The sequence below is a fragment of the Pantherophis guttatus genome, chromosome 13 (genome assembly GCF_059756535.1).
Source record: "Pantherophis guttatus breed Tessera chromosome 13, ASM5975653v1, whole genome shotgun sequence".
Lineage (NCBI taxonomy): Eukaryota > Metazoa > Chordata > Lepidosauria > Squamata > Colubridae > Pantherophis > Pantherophis guttatus.
Genome location: NC_142075.1, coordinates 25,497,823 through 25,523,288, shown reverse-complemented (window position 1 = coordinate 25,523,288; position 25,466 = coordinate 25,497,823). Strand labels below are relative to the sequence as shown.

The window sequence follows — 25,466 nt, the reverse complement described above, 5'->3', positions numbered from 1 at the left end:
AGGAAATAAATTCCTTTTAAGTCTGTTTCATTTGGGGAAATATTCTACTGCTTGGTTGGTGAGGTATATTAATATACTTTTATATATGTGCAGTTATATTTCAGGCATTACTCTTCCGTAACTTATTTTACAGGGATCATCCGCAGACCGAAGTCAGTGGAGGGAACCAACCAGGACTTCTGAAGGGCTGTGCTCGCTCTATGAGGCAGCCTTGTGTCTCTTTGAGGAGGTACGTCTGTCTGCCTAGCCATAAATGAAGGGTGAAAAAAGCCTGTTTTACATTCTTCCAGTCTTGAATTTCTCACTCCTCTGAAAGTGTGAAGGAAACTTGATATGTGTCCTTGATCCTGTGTATTGGACTATTTGGTTCTATTTCAATATTTATTGAATTTCTGTCCTCCTTCTTCCCAAGATTCAACGTAATAAACTGTTACAGAATATTGAAGAAATTATATTTATTGAATTCTGGCCCGGCTTTAAATTAAAAAGTATTAAAACAAGCCCAGTTAATTCTGCTTAGCCTATGCAAATTGCTAGGAGAAGGGAATTTGCATAATAATAATAATAATAATAATAATAATAATAATAATAATAATAATAATAATAATAATAATTTTATTTATATACCACCCTTCTCACGAAGGACTCGGGATGGTGTACAGCCAGAATTAAAACATAAATATACAATATCATAGTTAAAATTAATTAAAATCATTAAATAGTATTGGCCAAATTTTAAAACCCAAAATTAAAACCCAATTTAAAATCATTCAGTTAGACAGCCCTGCCTGTCGGAACAGTAGGGTCTTGAGGGCACAGCGAAAGACCCGGAGGTCAGAGATGTTACGAATATCCGGGGGCAATTCATTCCAAAGGGCAGGAGCTCCGACAGAGAAGGCTCTCCTCCTGGGTGTCGTCAGCCGACATAACTTGGCCGACGGTACCCTGAGGAGTTCCTCCCTATGGGAGCAAACTGGTCGGTGGGAGGCTGTTGGTGGCAGAAGGCGGTCCCGTAGATATCCTGGTCCTATGCCATGGAGCGCTTTAAAGGTGGTAACCAACACCTTGAATTGCACTCAGAAGACCACTGGGAGCCAGTGCAGCTTGCGCAGGAGAGGTGTTACATGGGCGTAATGAGGTGCGCCCATAATCACCCACGCAGCCGCATTCTGGACCAGTTGGAGCCTCTGAGTGCTCTTCAAGGGGAGCCCCGTGTAGAGAGTGTTACAATAGTCCAGACGGGAGGTGACGAGGGTGTGAGTGACCGTGTGCAAGGCGTCCCGGTCCAGAAAGGGACACAACTGGCGGATCAGGCGAACCTGATAAAAAGTCCCCCTGGCTACGGCCTTCATATGCTCTTCTAAAGACAGCCGTGAGTCCAGGAGGACACCCAGATTGCGGGCCCTCTCTGTGGGGGGGCAAAGATTCACCCCCAATAGTCAGCGATGGCACCAGCTGACTATACCGGGACGCCGGGAGCCACAGCCACTCAGTCTTGGAAGGGTTGAGCCTGAGCCTATTTCTCCCCATCCAGACTCGCACGGCCTCCAGGCAGCGGGACATCACACCAAGGGCATCATTGGGGTGGTTTGGGGTGGAGATGTACAGCTGGGTGTCATCAGCATACTGGTGGACTCTCACCCCCAAACCACGGATGATCTCACCCAGCGGCTTCACATAAATGTTGAACAGAAGGGGCGAGAGGACTGACTCCTGCGGCACCCCCCAAGCAAGGCGCCTCGAGGTCGACCTCTGCCCCCCTGCCAACACAAACTGCGAGTGGTCGGAGAGGTAGGAGGAGAACCACCGTAACATGGTGCCTCCAGTTCCTAACCCCCTCAACCGCTGCAGCATGATACTATGGTCAATGGTATCAAAAGCCGCTGAGAGATCTAATAGGACCAGGACAGAGGAACAACCCCTGTCCCGAGCTCTCCAGAAATCATCAACCAACGCGACCAATGCCGTTTCTGTGCTGTACCCCCGCCTGAAGCCCGACTGGTACGGGTCCAGATAGACAGCTTCCTTCAGGTACTGGGGTAGCTGTCGTGCCACCACACTCTCGACAACCTTTGCCACAAAATGAAGGTTGGAGACCGGACGATAATTTGCTAATATAGCCGGGTCCAGGGATGGCTTTTTGAGGAGGGGCCTCACCACCGCCCCTTTCAGGGCGGCAGGAAAGGCATCCTCACTCAAAGAAGCATTTATAATCCCCTGGAGCCAGCCTCGTGTAACCTCCCGGGAGGCCAGTACCAACCAGGAGGGACACGGGTCCAATAAACATGTGGCAGCACTAAGCCTACCCAGAATCCTGTCCATGCCCTCAGGAGCCACGGGGTCAAACTTTTCCCAGATAATATTCTCAAGACTCACCCCCGTCTCCCTCCCCGGACTCACCCAGTCGGAGTCCAAGCCTTCCCGAATCTGAGCAACTTTATCATGCAGGAATTGCACAAAATCCTCAGCTCTACCCTGCAAGGGATCTTCCCGCACTCCCCCCCGAAGGAGGGAGTGGGTTACCCTAAACAGAGCGGCTGGGCGGTTCTCTGCATATGCGATAAGAGCGGAAAAATAGTTAGATTTTGCCGCTTTTATCGCCACTAGCTAGGTCTTGATATAAGACCTCACCTGTGTCCGGTCAGATTCAGATTGACTAGTCCTCCAAACACTCTAGGCGTCTTTTCCGACGCTTCATCTCTCTCAGCTCCTCGGAGAACCAAGGAACCAACTGAGGTCGGCATCGGGTCAGAGGCCGCAAAGGCACGACGCGGTCCAAAGCCCCTGCGGCCACACTATCCCAGGCAGCCACCGGGTCTTCAGTCCAGTCGTGTGCCAGAGTCTCAGGAAATGGCCCAAGCTCCATCTGGAACCTTTCGGGATCCATCAGGCGCCTGGGACAGAACCATCTAGTCGGTTCCGTCTCCCTGCGGCGGGGGGAAGCGGCTGGAAAGTCTTAAGTGAAGGAGCGAATGATCTGTCCATGACAAGGGTTTAATGTCTAGGTCCCCTCTACCAAGGTCATTCAGCCACTGACCAGAGATGAAAATCAAGTCCAGAGTGTGTCCCCCTGTGTGAGTGGGGCCTTGCACTAACTGGGTCAGGTCCAAGGCCGTCATGGAAGCCATGAACTCCCAAGCCACCTCTGATGTCTCACCAACGGATGGTAGGTTGAAGTCCCCCATGACAATAAGTCTGGGGGTATCAACCGCCACTTGATCTTTCCTTTTGGAGAACGGCCTTGGGGGCACAGAAATCTCGATTGAAACTTAAAAGAGTGTTCTGTCTTAAAAGACTCATATCTAATGCGGTTGGTGGGCTTCCATGCATGAGATGGAAAAGTGGGCTGAAGTGAATCCCCCGATCCAACTTCCCAGATGTTCCCAGATTTTAGTTCTGTGTCTGAGAATTCCTGGAACTGAAATCTAACCATACAGCAAGTGCCAAGTTGGGGAAGGTGTGAGGTTCAATGGAGTTAATGAGACAGCTGGATAATTGCCGACAGTTGTTTCATGAAAGGCCGGCTTGTTTTAATAGGTCTGCCGGATGGCCTCGGACTACTCCAGGACATGTGCCAGTCCCGATAGCATCCAGACTGGAGAGACTCCCATTGTTTCTGAAACCTGCGAGGTGTATGTCTGGGGCAGCAACAGCAGCCACCAACTTGTGGAAGGGACCCAGGAGAAAATCCTTCAGCCTAAGTTGGCTCCAAGTTTTTCTGATGCGCAGACAGTGAGTATCTTTGATCAGTGAGGGTAGATTGCTTGGCGTAGTAAAAAAAAGGATCAGCTGCTGATGTTTGAGGGACTCTTGGTTTTTTTCTCCCTGCTATAGATTGAAGCTGGCCAGTATTGCACCTTTGTAATATCCACGGACGGCTCTGTTCGAGCTTGTGGCAAAGGCAGCTACGGCCGGTTAGGATTGGGTGACTCCAACAATCAGTCCACTCTGAAGAAGTTGACTTTTGAGCCTCACCGGTCAATCAAAAAAGTGTCGTCTTCAAAAGGCTCAGATGGCCACACATTGGCATTCACCACTGAAGGAGAAGTCTTCAGCTGGGGGGACGGCGACTATGGGAAACTGGGCCACGGAAATAGCTCCACACAGAAATACCCTAAGCTTATTCAGGGACCTTTGCAAGGAAAGGTATGCCGTGCCAATTAACCAACTGTCTGCCTTTCTTCTTTCAGAAGGGGTTTTTTTTTTTTTAATTTATTTATATGCTGCCCTTCTCCGAAGACTCAGGGCGGCTTACAATGTGCTCAGCAATAGCCTTCATCCCTTTGTATATTTATACAAAGTCAGCTTATTGCCCCCACAACTGGGTCCTCAATTTACCTACCTTAGAAAGGATGGAAGGCTGAGTCAACCTTGAGCCTTGGCGAGATTCGAACCCTGCAGTAATTGCAGGCAGCTGGTCTTAATAACCAGCTTAATAACAGGGTGCCTTAAACCCCTGTACTACCAAGGCTCTTTTTGAGGTTCACATCACTAAGGTTTTTGTTTCTCTCTTTGTGCCTTTTCGTGTATGTCATCATTCTGTAGTCCAGTTTATTAAGGAGCTTCTCCATCTGGGGCTGGAATCTAAAAGGAGAACTTTCTTGCCCTCTTATCCAGGTGGTGATTTGTGTATCAGCCGGGTACCGGCATAGTGCTGCTGTCACCGAGGATGGTGAATTATACACCTGGGGAGAAGGAGACTTTGGCCGGCTAGGTAACAGGAATAATCTCATTTTCCACATTCTTTAAACAGCGCTAATTAAAAAGAATTCATTTAAAATAGGGTAAAAACTGGTTCTAGGGTACGTTTGGTAGAATGGCGAGGCATAAAGAGACAAAACCCTATAAATCTGCTTTCTCTCACAAGGTCATGGTGACAGCAACAGCCGTAACATCCCAACTCTCGTCAAAGATATTAGCAACGTTGGGGAGGTTTCCTGTGGCAGCTCTCACACCATAGCGTTGTCCAAAGATGGGCGAACGGTTTGGTCCTTTGGAGGAGGAGATAATGGTAAGAGCCTTGGCTGAGTGGTGACAGCCTTGCTTGAGGCAAGGAATGACCAGCCTGAAAAAGCCCACGATCCTATTTGGGCTGTTGCCTTCATCTGCAGAAATGTTTGCTCAAGCTTTAAGCCATCATAAATTGTAAACATTTGTTTTATTATGGAGCAATGTGCACGTGAATAAATACAGTAGCTGCCTAGTCTTTTCTCTAGAAAAGACAGATTTCCTCTGTCTCAAACTGGCAGAACAGATGGATCTTTAGCTAGAGGTCCTGTTGTAGCCAAACGGGAGAGAGGCAGCTTGAGATCAGTTAATATTGGGCCTACCTTATCCTGGTTCACTAACACCATAAAGGCCCACTTGGGAGATAGGTGGAAACTCTGAGGACACGTGAACTAGAGAGCAGCAGGCCGTGGCACTTGCCCACTGCTGAGACGGCCAGTGCAGCTAATCTGTGGAGGAGCTTGGCACACAGGTTAGGGAACAACCCTGGCTCTGGACATTGCAGCATCATTGCCGTTTGCTGCTGCTGCTGCTAAATTGTAATGTTATGATTAAATATATGTGATTGAAGTTGGCAGTTTATTTTACATGGATGTCAGTTGCATAGCCTTCGATCTGCAGATTGTAAATTCCCTTGTGTGTCTGGTCCCAACAGGCAAACTGGGTCATGGAGACACCAACCGAGTGTATAAACCCAAAGTGATAGAAGCTCTACAGGGGATGTTCATACGGAAAGTGTGTGCCGGAAGCCAGTCTTCACTGGCTCTAACGTCAACTGGACAAGTAAGCAGAACAAGCTGAGACTGAGCACACTATGCTCAGAAACAGCTTCACTAATTCTTTGAAGGAGTTTGTGGCTCAGCAGCAGCCTGAGGGAAAGAGAAACTGTACTTGGGTTCCTAAAGCTTCTTTCTCTGTTCACTTTAAGTTGGAGCTATTTGCAAAACAGGGAAGAAATAATTTGATAAAGAGCTTCCTTAATGTTTGTTTATTCCAAAAATAGGCAAAGACTCATTGATAAGAGAACCAAGTGTAGCAACTCCTATTCCTGCTTTTAAGGGGTCAATATGTGCCTTCGTTGTTTGCAGGGGACAATGGCAGACTCTGTCTGGAAACATGATGTGGGCATCTATACGGATTTAATCAGCTCCGGCTTGTCAATTAAATGAGCAAGATTTCTTTAAAAGTGTCAGAGTTCTTATCTGGGTTGTAGTTGGGGGCTTATGGAGTCTGGACTGTGAGGTTTAGCCTTCTTTGTACCCCTTTGATCCAGGTGTCTGCCTGGGGCTGCGGGGCGTGCTTAGGATGTGGCTCCTCAGAAGCCACGGCTCTCCGGCCCAAGCTGATTGAAGAGCTGGCTGCCACGCGGATCGTGGACATTTCAATTGGTGACAGCCATTGCTTGGCCCTTTCCCACGGTAAGAGAATGTGGCCCCTCGTCCTCCGGGTAAATTGAACTTGGCCTTTGAGATTTCTGTGGTGATCTTGAACTGCTTCTCTTTAGATAATGAAGTTTATGCTTGGGGCAACAACTCCATGGGGCAGTGTGGCCAAGGGAATTCCACCGGCCCCATCACTAAGCCAAAGAAAGTGAGTGGCTTAGATGGAGTTGCCATTCAGCAGATTTCAGCTGGAACTTCCCACAGCCTGGCTTGGACAGCCCTTCCCAGAGATAGGCAAGTCATACGTGCACGTGTGCGTTTCCGTGTGATAAATAAAGCCGTGTTGTTTTTGTTGCCAACACCTGATTGAAGTGCCTGATGTTTTTGAGCACTGGGCCTTTTCCTCCTGGGGCCCTTCGTCACCAGGGACCTTGATAGAGTGTGATTTTGCATTAATTGTGTTCTTTTAAACTAAGTTAGATTTCAGTTTTGCTTTTATTTATTTCTGAATCACTCTTCCTGCGTATTGGACACAGAAGAAAGATAAAGTAAGGCTATTAGGGAAAAAGTGGTAGCCCCTGAAAAAGCACCTGTTTCCAGCACAGCATCTCGATCGGAATAAACGGGAAGGACTTTATTAGCAGTGTGTATAAAAGAGAAACAGAAATGGCTGTAAAAATTAAAAGGAGGCTTTTAGGTTTTGCTGTGATGGGCAAGCTTTGGCTAACTAGGGTTGATGTGAAAACACTCAGCAGGGTCAGTTTGGAGGCAGCTGAAACCCCTGGAGGATGGCCGTGGTACTCGCTGCTGCCATGTTGCCAATAAAGCCGCATGGACGTTCCCCTGAAGACGAGCTCAGTTTGAAGGAACTTGGGTGCATTTCATATCAGGTCTCCTTTTATTGGCTTTGCCTAATTCTGCTCCTCTTTGTTCCTTAACCTTTCCTTCTTCGATTGCAGGCAAGTTGTGGCCTGGCACAGGCCGTATTGTGTGGATCTTGAAGAAAGCACCTTTTCCCACCTCCGTTCTTTCCTCGAGCAGTATTGTGACAAAATTAATAGTGAGATTCCTCCTCTTCCTTTTCCTTCCTCAAGGTACTTACTTGCTCATGGGGGGTATGAAATCCTTTCGGCTGCTTCTGTTGTGATTATTGTTACTAAATATGGATGGTATTTTCAGCACGAGTTAATCTTGTTTTATCATGAATGCAGAACTAAAATACCTCCTTTTTAAGATTTCTGATTAAGTCATGGAAATCCTTTGTGGCAATAATGTATGGACTTTTCTGTGAACAACTGAAGGCTTTGCTGCTGGGCGGGAGAGAACGTTTGCTCATTTCTGTTTCAACGGTAGCATGAGACAGAACGTAGGGGCTTTGGGGGGAGGGCTCCCCCATTCGTGTTTTCAGCAGTTAAGTCAAACAGTCAAACTCCCCCATTTGTAAAGGGAGGTAGGAGAGGCTTCTGTTAATGGCGACTCCTGGTTTTGCAGGGAGCACCACACCTTCTTAAAGCTCTGTCTGAAGCTGCTCTCCAACCACCTGGCTCTGGCGCTGGCCGGCGGAGTGGCCACCAGCATCCTGGGCAGGCAGGCAGGACCCCTGCGGAATTTGTTGTTTCGCCTGATGGATTCCTCTGTCCCAGATGAAATACAGGAGGTCAGTCTCAGTTGGGAAGCCCCTTTAGACTGTAGCTCTAGGGGATTCAGGTCCGGATCCTTTGACTCTCATCCCACCAGTTGGGCAGTTGCTCAGCACTGAGTTCTGAATTTCACCACGGCCTTGAGGTGAAATCTGACAAAAAGTAGGAAGGAGCAATCATTTCAAAATACATTTGCTAAATGATATCAAGTCCGTTTTGCAGCTTTCAGTTGAATGTTGACGTGGTTTGGTCTCCCTCCAAATTTTAGGTGGTGATTGAGACCCTGTCAGTTGGGGCGACGATGCTGCTGCCTCCTTTGAGGGAGAGGATGGAGCTGCTGCACTCCCTCCTTCCCCAGGGCCCTGACCGATGGGAGAGCTTGTCCAAAGGGCAGGTAAGAAGTCCTGAGCATTTACGGGGTGCTGCTGCTGCTGCTGCTGCAGAGGATCTGATGTTTAGTGTGCTTCTGAATTGTAAGTTCTTGGAACAGCTGAAAAGGGAAGATGAAATTTGTCTTTCAGAGAAATTCTGTACTGTTGGGCAGTGTGAAGGTTAAGTCAAAAGAAAATCAGCTGTAATATTGCTGAAAACCATGTGCAAGTGATGTTGCTTTGATGTCTTATCTGGCCATTATTGTCAGAAGATTTCTAAGTGAAGGAAATCATTTTTCTTCTTTTCCTTCAGAGAATGCAGTTGGATATTATTCTGACCAGCCTACAAGACCACACTCATGTCGCCTCCTTGCTCGGCTACAGTTCCCCCTCTGATGCCACGGACATCTCCTCCCTCTGCATCGCTTATGGGAATCTCTCTGACGCAGCCTATGGGGCCCAGAGTCACCACCCTGATACTCACCTGGCCGAAATCTTAATGAAGACTCTCCTGCGCAATTTGGGGTTCTATACAGTGAGTTCACTGCCTGGGTTACCTTACCTACTCTTGCCCCCCCCCCCAACCCCGAATAGTTTAGTCCAGAAACACTGGCCGGATCAGAGGGCTGATGGGGGAAGGGGTGCAGTGGGGGGAACAGCTGTTTGAAAAGAACAACTGTTTTTATTCACAGCTTAAGTATTGTCCACCCTCTTTAAATTGGATTAATAATTTGGTTATGTCATCTCAGATCTAACTCCTGGGTGCTTTTTCCCAATCAGTGAGAATTGTATTAGTAGCAAGCACACAATGTTTTTTTTAAAGCAGATCTAGAAAGCAGTATATTTATCGGTAGAAACATGGCTCCTATAGTTATTGGAATGTGGGTGGGGATTAAAATTAAGGAAGGGAAATGTACGTAGGGAGGCATATTAAACTTTGTATGTGGGGGGGGATGAATCTTCTGCCTCGGTAGGATCAAGCGTTTGGAGAGCTGGAGAAAAACAGTGACAAATTTTTACTTGGGACGTCTTCCTCCGAGAACAGCCAGCCTGCTCATCTCCACGAACTGCTTTGCTCCCTGCAGAAACAGCTCCTGGCCTACTGTCACATTAACAGTGTCGGCGAGGTTAGTGCCACGGTTCCTATAGCCATCCCCAGAGTAAGCGAAACAATAAAGAACCTACTGGACGGTAGTCTTAGGTGCAACCTTTTGGCTAGAGGTCATCATGTGAGCGGAGGAGTCAGTTGACTCCCTGTCAGCCAGGTTACCTGGTGGAGCCCCTTTTCACATCTCTCTCTTGGCTGCAGAATTCCAGCAGCGTGGCCCTCCTGCACAAGCACCTCCAGCTTCTCTTGCCTCATGCCACGGAGATCTATTCCCGCTCAGCTACTTTGCTGAAGGAGAGCACTTGGAACGGCAGCGTAGGGGAAAAATTAAGAGGTAGGGGTGTTTGTGTGTGTGCACGCTGTTTATCTGATTGCGCTCAATAGAGAATATAGTTACAATTATAGAACTATGTTTATCAGACTTTTTTTCTCCAATTATCTTGTGTTTGCTGAATGTTTGTATGGTTAAATACCCAAATACATGTCAGGTCTGGCTATGCTGGTTATAGTCCTGGTTTGCAGTAACAGCTACAAATGCTTAGCCTGTGTCTTGGGACCACATGGGAACCCTGAGGCTGCTTCTTGAGTCGGGTCAAGGGATGCCAAGGTTATGTCGGGGGGAGGGGGATTCTTGGGATTCTTGAGGAAGGAAGAGGAAGGAATTCCACAGCCAGGATTCTGGGAGTCACACAGACTGAGAAAGGCTGCCCATGAAATTGTAATTGGGGATACATTTATAAATCCTGGCATCTTTCCCCCCCTTCCTGCTGCAGCCTTCCAGGCCTGCCACTCATTAATGAGTCTTTCCCCCCCCATTCCAGATGTCATCTACGTGTCTGCAGCAGGAAGCATGCTTTGCCAGATCGTGAATTCCCTGCTTTTGCTGCCTGTATCGGTAGCCCGATCTTTATTGAGCTACCTTCTGGATCTCTTGCCACCTCTGGACTGCCTTAACAGACTCCTGCCGGCTGCGGTGCTTCTAGAAGACCAGGAGTTACAGTGGCCTCTTCATGGTAAGCCTGACTCAGAGAATTGATGAAATCTATAGAGTTCACACGAATTACGCCCGGAGAAATAAGTTACCAAAAGAAATACACATCAGATTTACAAAAAAATCTTTAAAAGAAGAGATCTATAGGAAGATGAGAGAGGATACAGCTATGTATAAGGGAAAAGAAATCTTAACCCTCAAACAGATACCAAAAAGGACAAGGGACCAAAGAAGGAACTACAACTTTTTAACAGCACAGTTGAATAAATTTAAAATAAAGTTCCGCTGGCTAATACCGGAGGGTCTACTAATCTCCTGGGAAGACAAAAAATACAGAATCGATAACGTAGGAAAAGCAAGGATTTCTTCGACCAACACTTCGTACTGGAGGAGGAACAGGAGAGCAGAGAAGAAGAGGAATTCAAGAGGCAAGAGGAACAGCGGACGGAGAAAGAAAAAAGAGACCGAGAAGAGGGGCGAAGATTGGAAAGAGAAAGAATGGAGAGAGAGGGAGCGAGGGAAAAGGCGCAAATGATTACTAGAAACACAAAAAGACTGCAATCAACGAATAGATAAATAAAGAGAGATGGAAAGAGAGTGTAATCCCACTTTTCTAAAACACTGATTGCTCCATGTTCCCAGGCGGTCCTGAACTGGTCGATCCAGCTGGAATACCCTTACCTCAGCCTGCCCAGGTGTGGGTGTGGCTTGTGGACCTCGAGAGAACTGTCGCTTTGCTGATTGGACGGTGTCTGGGTGGGATGCTGCAAGGGTCGCCGATGTCTCCCGAAGAACAGGACACCGCTTACTGGCTGAAAACGCCGTTGTTCAGCGATGGAGTAGAAGTGGACGTTCCACAGTTAGGTAATCTGGTCAACAGCATGAAAGATTTGCAGAAATGAGTCACAGTGTAATAATGCTTGTTAAAATAATCCAATAAGTTTCCAGAAGTGGGAGGAAAGGGTGGAAAGATGCTATGCTGGGGGCTTTTTAGCTTAGAAAAGTGGGGAAGTGGGGCAGAATAAGAGAAGTATGAAAATATACACTGGGTTGGAGAAAATAGAGAAAAAATATTGTCCTTATTGTACAATATTAGAACCCATTGGGGTTGTGGAAAACAAATTCATCAGTGCTGGATTTTGGACAGATGGGAGCAAGCAAGCACTTCTCCCGGCAGTTGGTGGCGTTAGCCCCAAAGAAACGTTGCCAGCTTGGGTGGCTTTGAAAGGGAGTAGTTGAAGGCCGAGCATGCTCGGTAGCCATCCGTATTGGGGTCAGTGCTGGGGCTCCCCCAAATCTTGGTTGGTTCCACTTAATCACCAAGTCCGATCTGCTCCCTTTTCAGATGTATTGAACTGCGGCTCCCATAAAGTCAGAATAGATTTGGAAGGTTGAGCTAAGTAAATGCGTAACACTGTATTTGTGTCTCTGTTGTTTTTAGAGAAGTCAGTGGGTTCCCTGCTGGAGGTGGCTCTCTCTGGAAACGAGGAGCAAAAGCCTTTCGATTACCGCCTGCGCCCGGAAGTCTCCACCTTTGTTGACTTGGCCCTGGGGTGCGCAAAGGAGCCAGCCCGCAGCCTCTGGGTCAGCATGCAGGACTACGCCGTGAGCAAAGGTCAGCTCTCGGGAGCAGAAGAGAGAGACGGAGCCCGAGGCTCTCCTCCTGCCTAGCTCTCGGGGGTTGGGGTGGGGGTGGGGCGGAAGGGGAGTATCCCGGGTGAAAGGCTAAGGGTGGGCTTAGCCCCTATTGGGGAAACAGCCAAGGCTTTCTGAGGGAGGGTCTGGCTCCGTTTAGTGCAGGGAAGGCAGCCTCTGAGCAGCCTCGGCAAACTCCAGGGAACCTTAGCAGATCATGATCAGGGGAGAGGCAGCAGCCCAGTTTTCCATCCTGTGGAATGGCAAAACACTGTCAATGTTCCCTTCGAGCCCCCTCCCCAAATTATGTGTTCTTTGCTGGGCTGGGAGTGGACAAATTGGAGCCCTTGAATAATTGAATAATAATTGAAATCATTATGGAATCTTTGAGGCCGTTTCCACTTTGGATGCTTCCAGGGCATTTTATTCTGTTTCTCTCCTCCAACCTAGATTGGGACAGTGCAACCTTGAGCAGCGAGTCCCTGCTGGACACCGTTTCCCGATTTGTTCTTGCTGCCCTTTTGAAGCACACAAATCTGCTCAGTCAAGCAAGTGGTGAAAGCAGGCAAGTATCCCAAACGTATTCTGACATTTTTATCTTTTGTCTGAGATCGTGGTCTCTGGCCTGGTTGTGGCCCGTCAGCGGCCTGTGCAGCTAGTAACTGATTCCAACAGCGATGAGGCTAGTGTGGTGATGCGCCAGCAGCCTGCGCAGTTGGCGCTTGAGTCGGACAGTGAGGAGGCTGAAGAAGATGTGGTGCCAGAGGCGGGGATTCAGCCAGGGCCTTCAGAACCTCCAGAAGCTCCTTTAAGTGAAGAGGAAGAAGAGGAGGAGCCTCCTCTCGATGCACGAGCGCTCAGAGCTGCCAAAAGGCAGGAGTGGCTCCTCAGGAGGAGGTCTCCTCGAGAGTAAAGCTTGGGGCTAATTGGCCACTCCACTAGCCTATTTAAGGAAGGACGACGACTGAGGCAATTTGCAGGAAACAACTTCATTCACATTCCTTCGAGTCTTGATTCCAGAAACGTTTGATTTTGGCTCTTGTTTTTCTCGCTATCAGTTTTCCTGCAAATTGCTTCTGGGCATTCTGCCAACCACAGTAAGATTATGGTTATCTGAAATACTGTGCCTCAGAACTGAGTTATTATTCTTTGAATTCTTGTCGGCTTTTCTGAACAGCCCTTGTTCAGAAAAGACTGATTTAAATAGTTGTTTAGTGTTCGAACAACTACTAAGAAAGCTCATTAGTAGTCCTTAATTAGTAAACTAAGGTTTGTACGGACTTTGTGTGTGCTGCGTTCTTTGGGGTCCATAGCTGGGGCACAACAGGCTTTAACCGTGTGGGGTGTTTGTGTTTTTAGGTACCAGCCAGGAAAAACATTAGTAGAAATCTATCGATGCGTGTATAAAGTTCGGAATCGTTTGCTTGCTTGCAAGAATATGGAACTTATTCCGACTCGCTCGTCTTCCAGGGATAGATGGGTAAGCCTGATGAACAGCCGTTTCCTTTTCTTAAAGAGGGAAGGTGTTTTAACGGGAAAGATTGCGTGGGCTTCTCAGGCTGAAATTCATGTGAGCATTTCTCCTCGTTTTGCGTGTGTTGAATCAAGTTGGTTTGTTACATTTTTCAATGGAAGTATTTCAGATTTGAATCTTGCAGCAGGCTATTGAAATAAGCGATGGCTGAAGCAATAAAAGAAAGTCAAAAGAACAAAAAAGAGATCAAAAATAAGTTTTAATCCAAAAATCCAAAAGAGAGAGGGGAAAAAAAGAAACCAAAAATTTTCAAACCTTTACCCTCTGTCTTGTTGTTATTATTATTTTCTTCAGGTTCTTCCGACCATAATCCTTTAATATCCCGCAAAAGGGGATGATGTATCAATAAATTGTAATCCACATAGGCCCACCAACTCCAATTATTTTATAATCTTCAAAGGAGAGTTCACAGAGCCAGAAAAAAGAGACAAATAATAGGAAGGGGGGAGAGGGGGAAACCGCATAGAAGCCTTGCTTATGTTTGAGTTTCAAGAACTGAACTGTTTAAAAATAAAACTTTAAAAAGTTTCAGTCTTACGCTCTCCACCTCAATTTTCAATCTAACCAACTTAAGTCAACAAAGATATTCTAGCAGTCAGTTCATACCTTGTTTACAGAATTCTCAAGGCTAAATCTGCTGTTCCCAGCTTCCACTTCCAACTTTTTCCAGTAGATGGCCCTCTGACCCTGCTTCTCTCTCTCTCTCTCTCTCTCTCTCTCTCTCTCTCCTATCCTTTTTCTCTTTCCGGTTTAGACTTTAAAGGGAAGGAAAAAAATAATAATACAAAAAGGGCAGCTCTATTTATCCAAATATTGTGTTGGTCCAAACTTCTCTACAGTTTAATAATATATTTGAGGCTCCCAGTCCAGCTTTTAAGTCCAGAATATTTTCACTCTTTTTCTAAAAATTGTAACTTCCTGTTCCAAAATGGCAAAAGCTCTCCTTGCTGCTTTTCAGAGGAGGTGGGGGAAAAGACCAAATCCACCTCCTTTTAGAGCCACTTTTTCACCAGCTGTTTCTCCAGGGGACTTTTACCCTGCTTCTAGCAAAGATAAAACAAAGTTGGAAAACTTTCACCCAGATCGATCACACTGACAGTCTTTCTCTTCAAAGCTTTCTTCCTGTGGCTGCCCCAGCTTCAGTCCCGCTATCACCCCTCCAGGGCGATTCCAGTCTCAGAGGACTGTTCTGACAATGTGGATTCAGCGCTGCCCCTTGGAACTTCCAAGAGACCCGTCATCTCGCCGCAATGCTAGCCACGCCATATTCCATTCAAGGAATGGATTATTCCTGTTTAATTGAAGCAGGGGCTCCGTTCACAGCACCTCTTCTTTGCCCTCTTTCCAGCTGTCAGATAATCCAGAATCGTCAGACATCGATGCTCAGGAAAGCCCCTTTACCCGGACCATTGATGAGGAAGCCGAAATGGAAGAGCAGGCAGAGAGGGAAAGAGAGGAGGGGCACGCAGAGCAGGAGGAGGAAGAAGAAGAGAGAGAGCACGAAGTGATGACCGCCGGCAGTAAGTGGACGCTAAGCCCGGGCACCTCTGGCAGAGTTTTGCCTAGGGGCCGAGACGTTCAGCTGAAGAATTACTGCAGTCCTTTAGCTCTGCCTAGCAGTTAAGACATTTTGTTTTTGTGTTGCATGTTACAGAAATATTTCAATGTTTCCTATCAGCCCGTGAAGTAGCTCGCAGCCGAGACCGGGAGAGAATAAATGGTGGGCTGGGGCCGCAAGCAGAGGATCAGCCCCCCCAGACCCAGCAGGAGCGTCGCGTCAGCAGAGACCTCCCGGAGGGCCAGGATGTGTACACGGCTGCCTGCAATTCGGTGATCCACCGCTGTGCCCTGCTGATCTTGGGGGTCAGCCCCGTGGTTGAAGAGCTGCAGAAGCGAAGGGAGGAAGAGCAGGCGCAGCCGCTCTCGGGCGGCACTTCAGAAGGGGGCGGCCTCATGACCAGGTGCGAGCAGCTCGGCCCTCTTCTCCACCCTCTCGGGGACCCTGCTGTAGCTGCACCTGAGGCAGACCGGGGTCCAGAGGAGAACCCAGCGGAGCCCCTTGGATGAGCTTCGCTAATTATGGCTGTCAAAGCGGGGGTGCATTTTTTTCAAAAACTCCCTGCAGGGTTGTCCTTGGTGTTATTGCATGTATGATGCACTTACATATCGCAGAAGAGTAGATTTAATCAAATGTGAGGAGGTTGTGGCTGAATTTATGCATCCAGAAGCCCTCGGGCGTTTGCTCAGTGGAAGAACTCTGAGCGAATCCTGGCCAGGCAGGGAAGCTGCATGTGTGGAAATGGAAGGAAACCCTCTGAATTGGGAGGCTTTTCATGGTCACGGCTTATAACTGAATACAGAGCAGGACCCTGAGAATCCAGGCAAATGAAAAGCTCTCTGCATTGTTGTGTAATTTTTTTTCTCTGTTGTACCTTTATGTGAGGCAGAAGTGAAAGTCTTAGCGCAGAAAGTCGTTCAGGCCACTCTACCTCAAGTTACAAACTGATGAAATCGAGGAGTGAATCCGACCTCTCTCAGCCTGAATCGGATGAAGAAAATTACTCGCTGGTAAGCAGAACCGCAAGCATTACTTGATGCGATCACAAACGGGATTCTGCCCAGAAGCCCCTTCTGTGTTTAGATTCCTCTCCTACCAGGGTTTCTGGTCTTTGCTTCCCTCCCTGCCTCTGTCTCCTTTTACGTTACGTCTCTTTGAGTCATAATCCAGGGTTTTAAAGCTTGACTGAGAAAGTACCAGAAGGACCCAATAACGTTTTCTGTTCTTCTCTTTAGAGCGGAAGGCGAAATGTGGATCTGGATTTGGCATCATCGCATAGAAAGAAAGGTAGACCATTAATTATTGCCACCTCATAGCCCTGTCGTTCTCTAAAGCAGGGATCTCTGACCTTAGCAACATGAAGACTTGTGGGCTGCAACTCCCAGAATTCCTCAGCCAGCTGGGAGTTGAGGTCCACCGGTCTTAAAGGTTGCCAGGGTTGGAGACTGCTGCTCTAAAGCAATGACCTTGACCCTTTGCAGCTTCGGACAACCTTCCAAGCCTGTTGTGTGGCCCCATTGTAGTGTGGGAGGTTCTGAGAAGGGGCCTGAGCTGATGGTTCACCAGCATGTTAGCCGGGCTTGCTGGCCACAGCCTTACCCAGCAGCGGCCAGAGCTGCATTCCAGAGCAGGCTGAAGTTCTCGGCAGATGGCCAGAGATTGTCAGTAATGGCTGCCTGTTTCTATGGGTTGCTTTATGAGGGGAAGCTCTCGGCCTCCAAATTCCTCCGCCAGCTATGCTGGGGAATGTTCAGGAGTCTTCAAGTTGCCAAGACTGGAGACCCCTGTAAATCTAACCTATCAGATTTCAGAAAGTGCACCTTTATGGCCATTGCTTGCATGGGAACACTCAGCCCCCCCTCAGCCCCCGTTTTCCATGTATGGACAGATTGCAGATTGAATGTTGTCTTCTCTACCCAATGTCTCTCTTTGTCTTCTGATTCTTGTGTGGTAGTGTGTTTACTCCTTTTTGGCCAGTTGAGCCCCAGGAAAAAGAAGAGCTTCAAGCAAGTACACGATGGCATGTTCTGATTTTATATTCTCTCTCTAGTTCGGCTACATACTTTATAAAACATAAAATATGTATAGCAGCTGCTCCACGTTCATTTTAAATATCGCATTATTGAAAAGTGGCAAACAAGGACAAGTAAACATTGGTGGTCCTCCCACACACACACACATTTTTGTCAAAGACAGGGTTGAGCTACCAGTGGAGTCTTCAGGCTTTGTTTAGCAGAGGCTTTGTCTGCTTTCCTTGAAGCATTGCAGAGCCCTCTGGGCCCTACAGCTCCACAAAGGGAGGTAGAAAGAGCAGCTCCCCAGTTGTGGCTTCCAGGAAAAGGTTAGATAGCTTAAACCCCAAGTCTGCTGGACCCTCGAGACACCCCCCCCCCCTCTTTGGCAGTCTTTTCCTTTTTCTGAAAGGTGTGAACAGTCACTTCTTTGGGTGGTTTTTGTGGGTTCTCCCTTGTCTAAACAATATTTTTGGTAAGGAACATATTGGACCCACGCCCTTCTGGCCTAGTGCATTTCTTCTGGGCTCTGCAGTTTTAAAAAAAATTGCATTGCTTTTTTAAAATCAGGGTTTTTCCCGGGATGTTCAAGGTAGCCTCCCCATTTCCTCTCCATTTTCTTTCACCCACCCAGCAGGTAGATGAGATGGAGAGAATTCCCCTCTGAGCTCGCTCAATACATGGGAAAGATCATAAAGCAGGTTTCGGTTGAGCTTGCCTGTCTCCACTCCTGGGATCCAGAGGAGCATAAGCCCCTGGGGGGGGGGGGGGGGGAGGATCAGGACAGACTTGGCCTGTGTCCTGGTCAGCCACTGTGAAACAGGCCCTGTTGGTGGTGGTTGCGCGCCCTGATTCTGTCTCCGCCTCTTTCTTGCCCTTCCTCGGACCACACTCTTTCTCTTCACTGAGAATGGGTCAGCATTTGGCATCTGCCTTCGGCTTTCGTGCTTCGGCTCTCCTAATGCTCAGATAATTAGATATTTAGAGAAAGACTTAAGACTCACAACAAAAAGGGGCATATCGCTGCTCTGGAACTCTAGAACACAGCAGAATTACAACTGATAAGAGTTTGAGCAATCAAGTAACTAAAATTATTGCAAAACTGAGGAGCAATAAATGGGTTTTACCCCACTCCCCTGTTTCTGCAAGTTTCATATTTTTTGTGCAGACAAAGGTCGCCCTTCAATGCTCATTTTCTTTTGGTCCCTGTGCATTTACTTAAAGAGTAACAGCTTTTTGAAATAACAGGGTCTTGTCAACTTTGCATCTGGTTATGTGATGCCTCAACTTACGACTACAATTCTGGGCTTAATTATGGCAATGAGTCGGGGGGGGGGGGGGCTATCTATACGTAGCTGCTTAAACTCAGCCAATCCAGGCCCACAGAAAGCCCACCGTTTGCCCCTGTTTACTTGACCTTTACTCATCCCTCTATTTACATAAACTTCCAGAAAAGCTATAAATCACCCACTTCTGCTTTACACTGATGCAAGTTAAACACAAACCTTTTTTTTTGCAATTGGATGTCAAGAGAAAAGTTTCTCTTCTTTGTGTGTGGCAAATATTCTTTTTTTCCCTTTACCTCTATGTTGTTTTATTTGCATATCACCTTTTTTCAACATTCTAGCTTTAAGCTAAACAGTTTGAGTGGCTTGTGCTTTTAATTTCCTGGTAAGGCAAAACCCGTCTCCTGGAGACTTGCCGGCAAAACATAAAGCTCCCATTTTTTTGGCCTTTGGTGTGGTAGGCATTGCTGACTGTGCGCATGAAATTGACAGGAATTCCCATTTCCATCCGTTCTGAACGGCAAGCCGCGTGTTCACTTCTGCCGGTTGGAGAGCTCGGTTGCCTTGCCAGTGACAGAATTCTGCTATGTGTTTCTAGGCTTGGTCCACAGCCCGATGGAAACTCTCAGTGACTCATGGACTCGGCTAAAACAGCGCGATTGGCTCTCCAGCTCTTCTTGCTTGTTCGGGGAGTCTGAGGTTGATTTCACAAAATCCGTTGGCATTCATACTTTGATTGAGAACATGATTAGCTTTATAAGTGGGGATGTAGGAAGCTCCCCAGGCTTCAAGGAGCCCGAAGAAAGCATGTCCACCAACCCCCAGGCTTACATCGTTGCCATGGAGCAGCAGCAGCAGAGAGCAGAGGTATGTGTTGCATGTTGTGGTTCCTTGTGGTACTGATTGTCGGAGGATCCAGGCCTTGGGAGTTGTCGGCTGCCATTCTGCTTGGGGAAGGGGCCCTTTCAGTTCTCCCACTCTGGCAGGTTGGTTGGCTTGGTCTTTGTGCTGTGAAATGTAAGAATGGCCTTCCCGCACGGCAGGCTCTGTGTCAAGCTGTGCTGGCCTTAATACAGCACCACGAAATATCAGAGGCAACACCCACCACAAGAGACTTCTGGCACCCTCAGCACATTGGATGCAGCTGAGCCCCCAATGGATTCATGAATAGCTGCCTTCACACAAACAATGATGATGGCCTTGTAGCTTCTGCATTCTTGTTTCCTTTTGACGTGACTGTTCTTCAAAACCCTGGACTCAGGATATTTTCTGTGCATCTCAGGAGATGTGCCATCATGCATGTTTAAGTCCTGTCCGCAGGATCCTCTGTGGTTTTTGCGGAAACAGCCTATCTATCCCGTTAAAAACTTGCCATTCTGTTTCAGGACTGTTGTTTGCAGTTAGGTTCAAGCTTCCCTGTTGTTGTGCTGCCATTGCAATTTGCTTTCCAAAGAGCAGCTCCAAATCCATTCTTTTCCATCGCCCTTAGCTGCGCCTGGAGGCCTTGCACCAGATCCTGGTTTTGCTTTCGGGGATGGAAGAGAAGGGCGGCACGGCTTCCCTCGGGAGCCGCCAAGGACTGGGATTCCAGTCTTCCTCATTTCTCACTTCGGTGAGGCTGCAGTTCCTGGCCGGCTGCTTCGGCTTGGGAAGTGTGGGACACGCTGGAGCCAAAGGAGAGAGCATCCGGCTGCACCACTATCAGGTAAGAGCTGTGACCCTGAGAAGAGGATGCCATTGTGCGGACATCTGCTTGTCTCGACATCATGCCAGACTGGCAGGTGACTCTTCCTTAGAACCGGCCCTGAGGTGGGTCAGCTTGACTGCGCTGGGTTTTTCGTAGGATGGCATCAGAGCAGCCAAGAGAAGTATCCAGACCGAGATTCAAGTGGCGGTGCACAAAATCTATCAACAGCTGTCAGCAACTTTGGAAAGAGCCCTTCAAGCAAATAAACACCACATTGGTAAGAGGAACGGATTGAATCCGGCATTATTTTTATTTCTGGGAAGAAATAAACCAGAGACTCCTCCGGCTCAATCTCGGTACCCTCTTAAAGTACATCCTTGTTTTTCCCTTTGTGCTCGTGTGCATGTGCGTGTATTAGAGGCACAACAACGGCTCCTGTTGGTGACTGTGTTTGCCCTAAGTGTACATTACCAGCCAGCCGACGTCTCCTTGGCCATTTCCACCGGATTGCTGAACGTCCTTTCTCAGTTATGCGGGACGGACACCGTGCTTGGGCAGCCCCTGCAGCTCTTACCCAAAAGTGGCATTTCCCAGCTCAGCACCGCTTTGAAAGTGGCCAGCACGAGACTTCTACAGATTCTCGCCATCACCACCGGGTAAGGACTAATGAGATCAAACTTAACTCCCCAAAATTGACTGGTTGAAATACTGAAAAGTTGTGATGAGAGCCCCAAATTTACCTCCTTTGCAAAACCAGGAAATGCTGACCCCGACCACCCCCACCCCCACCAACCCACATGCACCTTGCACCATCCCTCCACCCTCTGCAGGCATCTCAGGAGGTGCTCACTGAAGGCCCAGCCTGGTTGAAAGACAAATCTTGGTGGTTGAATAAACCGGGCCTGAGGTTGGCATGGAGGGTGCTCCAGGGTCAGCCTCAGGCCATTGACTAGCTGCTCTTGGGTGAACGAGGGCAGCATCAGTAAGTTGCGTTTCCCTCCATTAGCAGTTCAGCTCTTTGGAAGGTTAGTTCAGGCAGAAGAGCAGGAAATTCCCATCCTGGGAACCTCCTCCAGTGCCTGGCTTAGATCTCTTCCCAGGGCTTGGCCACTTCTGTGTGACCACCCACACTTGACCCGGGCGCCCCCCCCCTTTTTTTCCCCCCCCCTCATAGGACTTACGCAGATAAATTGAGCCCCAAAGTGGTACAGTCCTTGCTGGACCTGCTATGTAGTCAGCTGAAGAACCTGCTGTCACAAGTGGGTGTGATGCTTATGACTTCTTCCTTTGGAGAAAAAGAAGTTGACGATCAGGACGAAAAAAAAACAGAATCCAAAGGTGACACTGAGAGGAAAGATTTCAAAGGTACGAGACATTGACTTTTTTTTTAAAGGAAGGCATAATAACTGTCAGGAGGCCTCAGCAGCAGGAGACGGATGTTGCAGGATGGTGGTCTCCCGTCTCCTGGGTTATGATCATTCCAAATAAAACAATCTCTGCTGCCCCTTGCTTGCTCTGCTTTGCAGATTACGGAATTTATTATATGGATGCCCTTTGGCTGGCTGAGATTCATTCTTGTTGTTTGACTTTACAGTTGCCCTCCGAAAACAGCATGCTGCAGAGTTACATCTAGGGGATTTCTTAGTTTTCCTCAGAAGAGTTGTTTCTTCCAAAGCCATCCAGTCCAAAATGGCTTCTCCAAAGTGGACAGAAGTGCTTCTGAACATAGCTTCCCAGAAGTGCTGCTCAGGTACGGTCCACCGAGGCAGTGAATGAACCAATGAAGGAAAGTTAGCATCAAATGATTCTTCCTTCGATATGTGGGGTGTGTGCTTGGGCTTTATTGCAACGTTGTAAAAACCGCCTGTGCGGCAGAGGCTGACCGTTGCTCAGATCCATTTCCTGTGCCATTTCCCTTTTAGGTGTCCCCTTGGTTGGCAAACTGAGGACCAGGCTGCTCGCCCTCCATGTCCTGGAAGCCGTGCTGCCAGCCTGTGAATCCGGTGTGGAGGATGACCAGATGGCTCAGGTGTTGATACTTTGGAGAGAATTTAGTATGGTTGCAGAGTGGCATTTGCATCTCTGCCTCCAGCAGCCACCCCAGGTTCACCTTTCACCTGTGCATCAGATGCTGCCTTCTCCCAAACAGGATCAGGGGTCTCCCGCCTCAGGACGGTTTCCACCAATTGGTAGCAAGAGAGACCTCCTTCCCTCATCCCGTCTCTCAGGGTCATCCCTGAGGGACCTTTGAGGTTCTCTGGCTGCCTTGCATTTTGCTGCAGTTGGAGGGTGTTCCTTCCACGGGTGTGTGTATGTGTGTGTGTGCATTGAAGCCCTTACGTAGCCTAGGAGGGACCCCCACAGCCACCTCGGTGGCCTTCAGAGGTGGCCTTTGACCTGAAAGAAGTATGGAGAAGCATAGTTGTAGCCTTTCCCTTGCCGTTCGTTGAATTGAATGCGCTGTGCTGATGCTCCCAACAGGTGATCGAACGGCTGTTTTCCCTCCTGGCCGACTGTATGTGGGAGAGCCCAGTTGCACAAGCCAAACATGTGCTTCAGATCAAAGAGAAAGAACAAGAAATAAAGCTGCAGGTACCATTTTACCTACTTCTGATACCTTTGTGCTTGTTGGCTGCGTCCCACTGACAGAGCTTTGCCCTCTGTTCCTGAAGAAGCAGGGGGAGTCTGAAGAAGAGGACGAGAACCTGCCTATCCAGGAGGTCTCCTTTGACCCTGAGAAGGCCCAGTGCTGCCTAGTGGAAAGCGGGCAGATCCTCACTCATGGAAGCGGAGGAAAGGGCTACGGGCTGGCATCCACGGGCGTCTCCTCTGGGTGTTACCAGTGGAAGGTGTGTAGACTGAAAAGAACATTCCAGACTCAGGCCTGTGGGGACGATAAACTTTCACAGCTGGAAGTCGGGCACTCTGGTTTGCTTCTCGGCATTTCTGGCCCCTCAGGATGATATCGTGCTCAAAATGTAGGAAAGTGTATTAGAAATAATGGATTCAGTGGTATTTGAGCCCAAAATGGGGAGATTTTCAACCAAGAATAAATATATTGCAACTGCCCGTTTTAATTTTGGGAAGAAGTAATGGAGAGTTGCTTCTTTGCTAAAAAGGGAGGGAGTCTCTTATTTTGAGCGGGTTGCCAAACCCAAATGTTTCTTTTTTGTCCCATTTTTATATGTGTTCGTATCTGCACTTCCTAGTTTTACATTGTGAAGGAGAACCGAGGCAACGAAGGCACGTGCGTGGGAGTGTCTCGTTGGCCCGTTCACGATTTCAACCATCGCACCACCTCCGACATGTGGCTGTACAGAGCCTACAGTGGCAACCTCTACCATAACGGGGAGCAGGCTCTGACCCTGACCAGCTTCACCCAGGGGGACTTCATCACCTGCGTCCTGGATATGGAAGCCAGAACCGTTTCCTTTGGCAAGAATGGGGAGGTGAGAGGCTTTGACCCATTCCTGCCTTGCTAGATTTGCATATTGCTTCCTAAGCGGTTCACGGTAGAGGCTAAAAAATCCCCCCAGTGGCGACAGTACGTCCCCCGTTTCAAACAAAAGGGAAGAAGAGTGGCACGGGGTGTATTTCTTTTATATAGCAGGTGCGTTCCCGTGGGATAGTTAATCTCATGAATGGATGCAGTGACCTAGCAAAAATTAAAGGGAAGTGAATTCCCAGTCTCATCTTAAGCTGGCAGGAATTTCACAGCCAACCTGGAGCAGAAGGAGAAGGGCTCCCTTGTAAATGCATGTCCCCTAAATTTTTTTTTCATTAGGAACCCAAACTGGCTTTTGAAGATGTGGATGCCGGAGAGTTGTATCCGTGTGTGATGTTTTACAGTAGCAACCCTGGAGAAAAGGTAATGTGGATACTTCAAAGGTTCTGGAGCCAATGAGCGCTCCCTGCCAGTTTGAGAGGGAATCGGGTTTAGAAGGAGCAGCCCGGGAGGGAGCAGGGAGACCGGGGGAAGAGAAAGGATCCAGAATGGGGTTCAAGTCCTTTGGGCTCATGGAAGCAGCCTGGTCTGGCCAATTCTACCTTGAGCCTCGTCCAGGAACCTTTCGAGCTTTGCTGCCTGAAATTCTGTGGCTCTCGGGCATGCCAAGAAAGGGTCAGGAGCCCGGGTCTCTCCCTGCTTAAACTCGCCTGCCTCCACCAATTTTCCCACTCTGCCAGCTTGAAATCCTGCCCAGTCTTGGCTCCCTTCTGCCATCCCGGAGCACTGAGAACGCTGGTCCTTCTGTGTCTCCTGGCTTTGCTAAGAACACGACTCCTGAGGCAGTTTGGAAGGAGAAGAAGGGCTCTAATTGGGAAAGGGGCTTTCCTGGCTTTCCTGAGCTGGGCGGAGGGGTTTTTAAAGCCTGAGAGGCAGCAAAGCAGCTTCTGGGTGTCTCTGTGTCTGCCTAGGTGAAGATCTGTGACATGCAGATGCGTGGCACCCCAAGGGACCTGCTGCCAGGGGATCCCATCTGCAGCCCGGTGGCCGCGGTGCTGGCGGAGGCCACAATTCAGCTGATCCGCATCCTGCACCGGACCGACCGGTGGACGCACTGCATCAACAAAAAGATGGTGGAGAGGCTGTACAGAATCAAAGGGTGCCTGAAAGAAAGTGGTCAGAAGCTGAAGAAAAGCCGCTCCCTGCAGAGTCGAGAGGAGAATGAAGTGCGCGAGGAAGAGGAGAAGATGAAGCACTGCGGCCGGCCGCACGGACTGGCCGACCTCTCGGAGCTGCAGCTGAAGATGCTCTGCGTGGAGGTCTGGCCAGTGCTGGCGGTGATTGGCGGGGTGGACGCCGGACTTCGAGTCGGAGGACGCTGCGTTCACAAGCAAACCGGGCGGCACGCCACCTTGCTGGGCGTGGTCAAGGAAGGCAGCGCGTCCGCCAAGGTCCAGTGGGATGAAGCCGAGATCACCATCAGGTACAGTGCTGGTCTTCAGCAAGCGGCCAGCGGTTGAGATCCAGGAAACGGAGTTTGGGTTTTGAGTTTCCATTGCTGATCTAGGCGCTTGTTGCCTGGCAGAACAGCAGCTTGTGGCATTTTAAGTGCTGGGAGAGGCGATCATTTATGACACAATTTGCTCAAAGGAAAAGCTGCATCAGAGCACTGCAGCACCGCACAGAGGCCAGGCCTTCTTCCAATATAGGGCTGGGCTGTGCCCTGCCAGGGCTGTCTGGGGGCAGGCAATACCCCAGGGAGGTGCCAGGCAGCCGGCAGTCCATTCATGGGGGCAGCTGTGCCTGTTGA

General features: G+C 48.7%; 1 protein-coding gene across 19 annotated transcripts in view; it reads left to right on the top strand.

Moving 5' to 3' along the window:
* The window catches only part of HERC1 (HECT and RLD domain containing E3 ubiquitin protein ligase family member 1), a 56,012-nt gene that overhangs the window by 7,866 nt on the left and 22,680 nt on the right, over positions 1 to 25,466 (top strand). For 6 of the 19 annotated variants that reach the window (XM_087877981.1, XM_060689518.2, XM_034409272.2 and 3 more), the window contains exons 3-38: positions 134 to 229; positions 3,538 to 3,732; positions 3,835 to 4,146; positions 4,618 to 4,714; positions 4,868 to 5,011; positions 5,663 to 5,790; positions 6,281 to 6,425; positions 6,512 to 6,683; positions 7,349 to 7,483; positions 7,881 to 8,046; positions 8,298 to 8,423; positions 8,714 to 8,935; positions 9,375 to 9,527; positions 9,710 to 9,842; positions 10,330 to 10,521; positions 11,142 to 11,363; positions 11,941 to 12,114; positions 12,585 to 12,699; positions 13,494 to 13,614; positions 15,017 to 15,188; positions 15,323 to 15,629; positions 16,116 to 16,236; positions 16,462 to 16,513; positions 17,181 to 17,246; positions 19,123 to 19,391; positions 20,014 to 20,229; positions 20,368 to 20,488; positions 20,630 to 20,867; positions 21,386 to 21,576; positions 21,806 to 21,961; positions 22,134 to 22,240; positions 22,693 to 22,803; positions 22,884 to 23,060; positions 23,421 to 23,660; positions 23,996 to 24,079; positions 24,628 to 25,139. In XM_087877981.1, coding sequence (XP_087734107.1) covers positions 134 to 229; positions 3,538 to 3,732; positions 3,835 to 4,146; positions 4,618 to 4,714; positions 4,868 to 5,011; positions 5,663 to 5,790; positions 6,281 to 6,425; positions 6,512 to 6,683; positions 7,349 to 7,483; positions 7,881 to 8,046; positions 8,298 to 8,423; positions 8,714 to 8,935; positions 9,375 to 9,527; positions 9,710 to 9,842; positions 10,330 to 10,521; positions 11,142 to 11,363; positions 11,941 to 12,114; positions 12,585 to 12,699; positions 13,494 to 13,614; positions 15,017 to 15,188; positions 15,323 to 15,629; positions 16,116 to 16,236; positions 16,462 to 16,513; positions 17,181 to 17,246; positions 19,123 to 19,391; positions 20,014 to 20,229; positions 20,368 to 20,488; positions 20,630 to 20,867; positions 21,386 to 21,576; positions 21,806 to 21,961; positions 22,134 to 22,240; positions 22,693 to 22,803; positions 22,884 to 23,060; positions 23,421 to 23,660; positions 23,996 to 24,079; positions 24,628 to 25,139 — 6,188 coding nt within the window. The remainder of the gene's footprint in view (positions 1 to 133; positions 230 to 3,537; positions 3,733 to 3,834; positions 4,147 to 4,617; positions 4,715 to 4,867; positions 5,012 to 5,662; positions 5,791 to 6,280; positions 6,426 to 6,511; positions 6,684 to 7,348; positions 7,484 to 7,880; positions 8,047 to 8,297; positions 8,424 to 8,713; positions 8,936 to 9,374; positions 9,528 to 9,709; positions 9,843 to 10,329; positions 10,522 to 11,141; positions 11,364 to 11,940; positions 12,115 to 12,584; positions 12,700 to 13,493; positions 13,615 to 15,016; positions 15,189 to 15,322; positions 15,630 to 16,115; positions 16,237 to 16,461; positions 16,514 to 17,180; positions 17,247 to 19,122; positions 19,392 to 20,013; positions 20,230 to 20,367; positions 20,489 to 20,629; positions 20,868 to 21,385; positions 21,577 to 21,805; positions 21,962 to 22,133; positions 22,241 to 22,692; positions 22,804 to 22,883; positions 23,061 to 23,420; positions 23,661 to 23,995; positions 24,080 to 24,627; positions 25,140 to 25,466) is intronic. The other 13 variants (XM_087877988.1, XM_087877985.1, XM_087877986.1 and 10 more) reach the window with 6 other exon arrangements.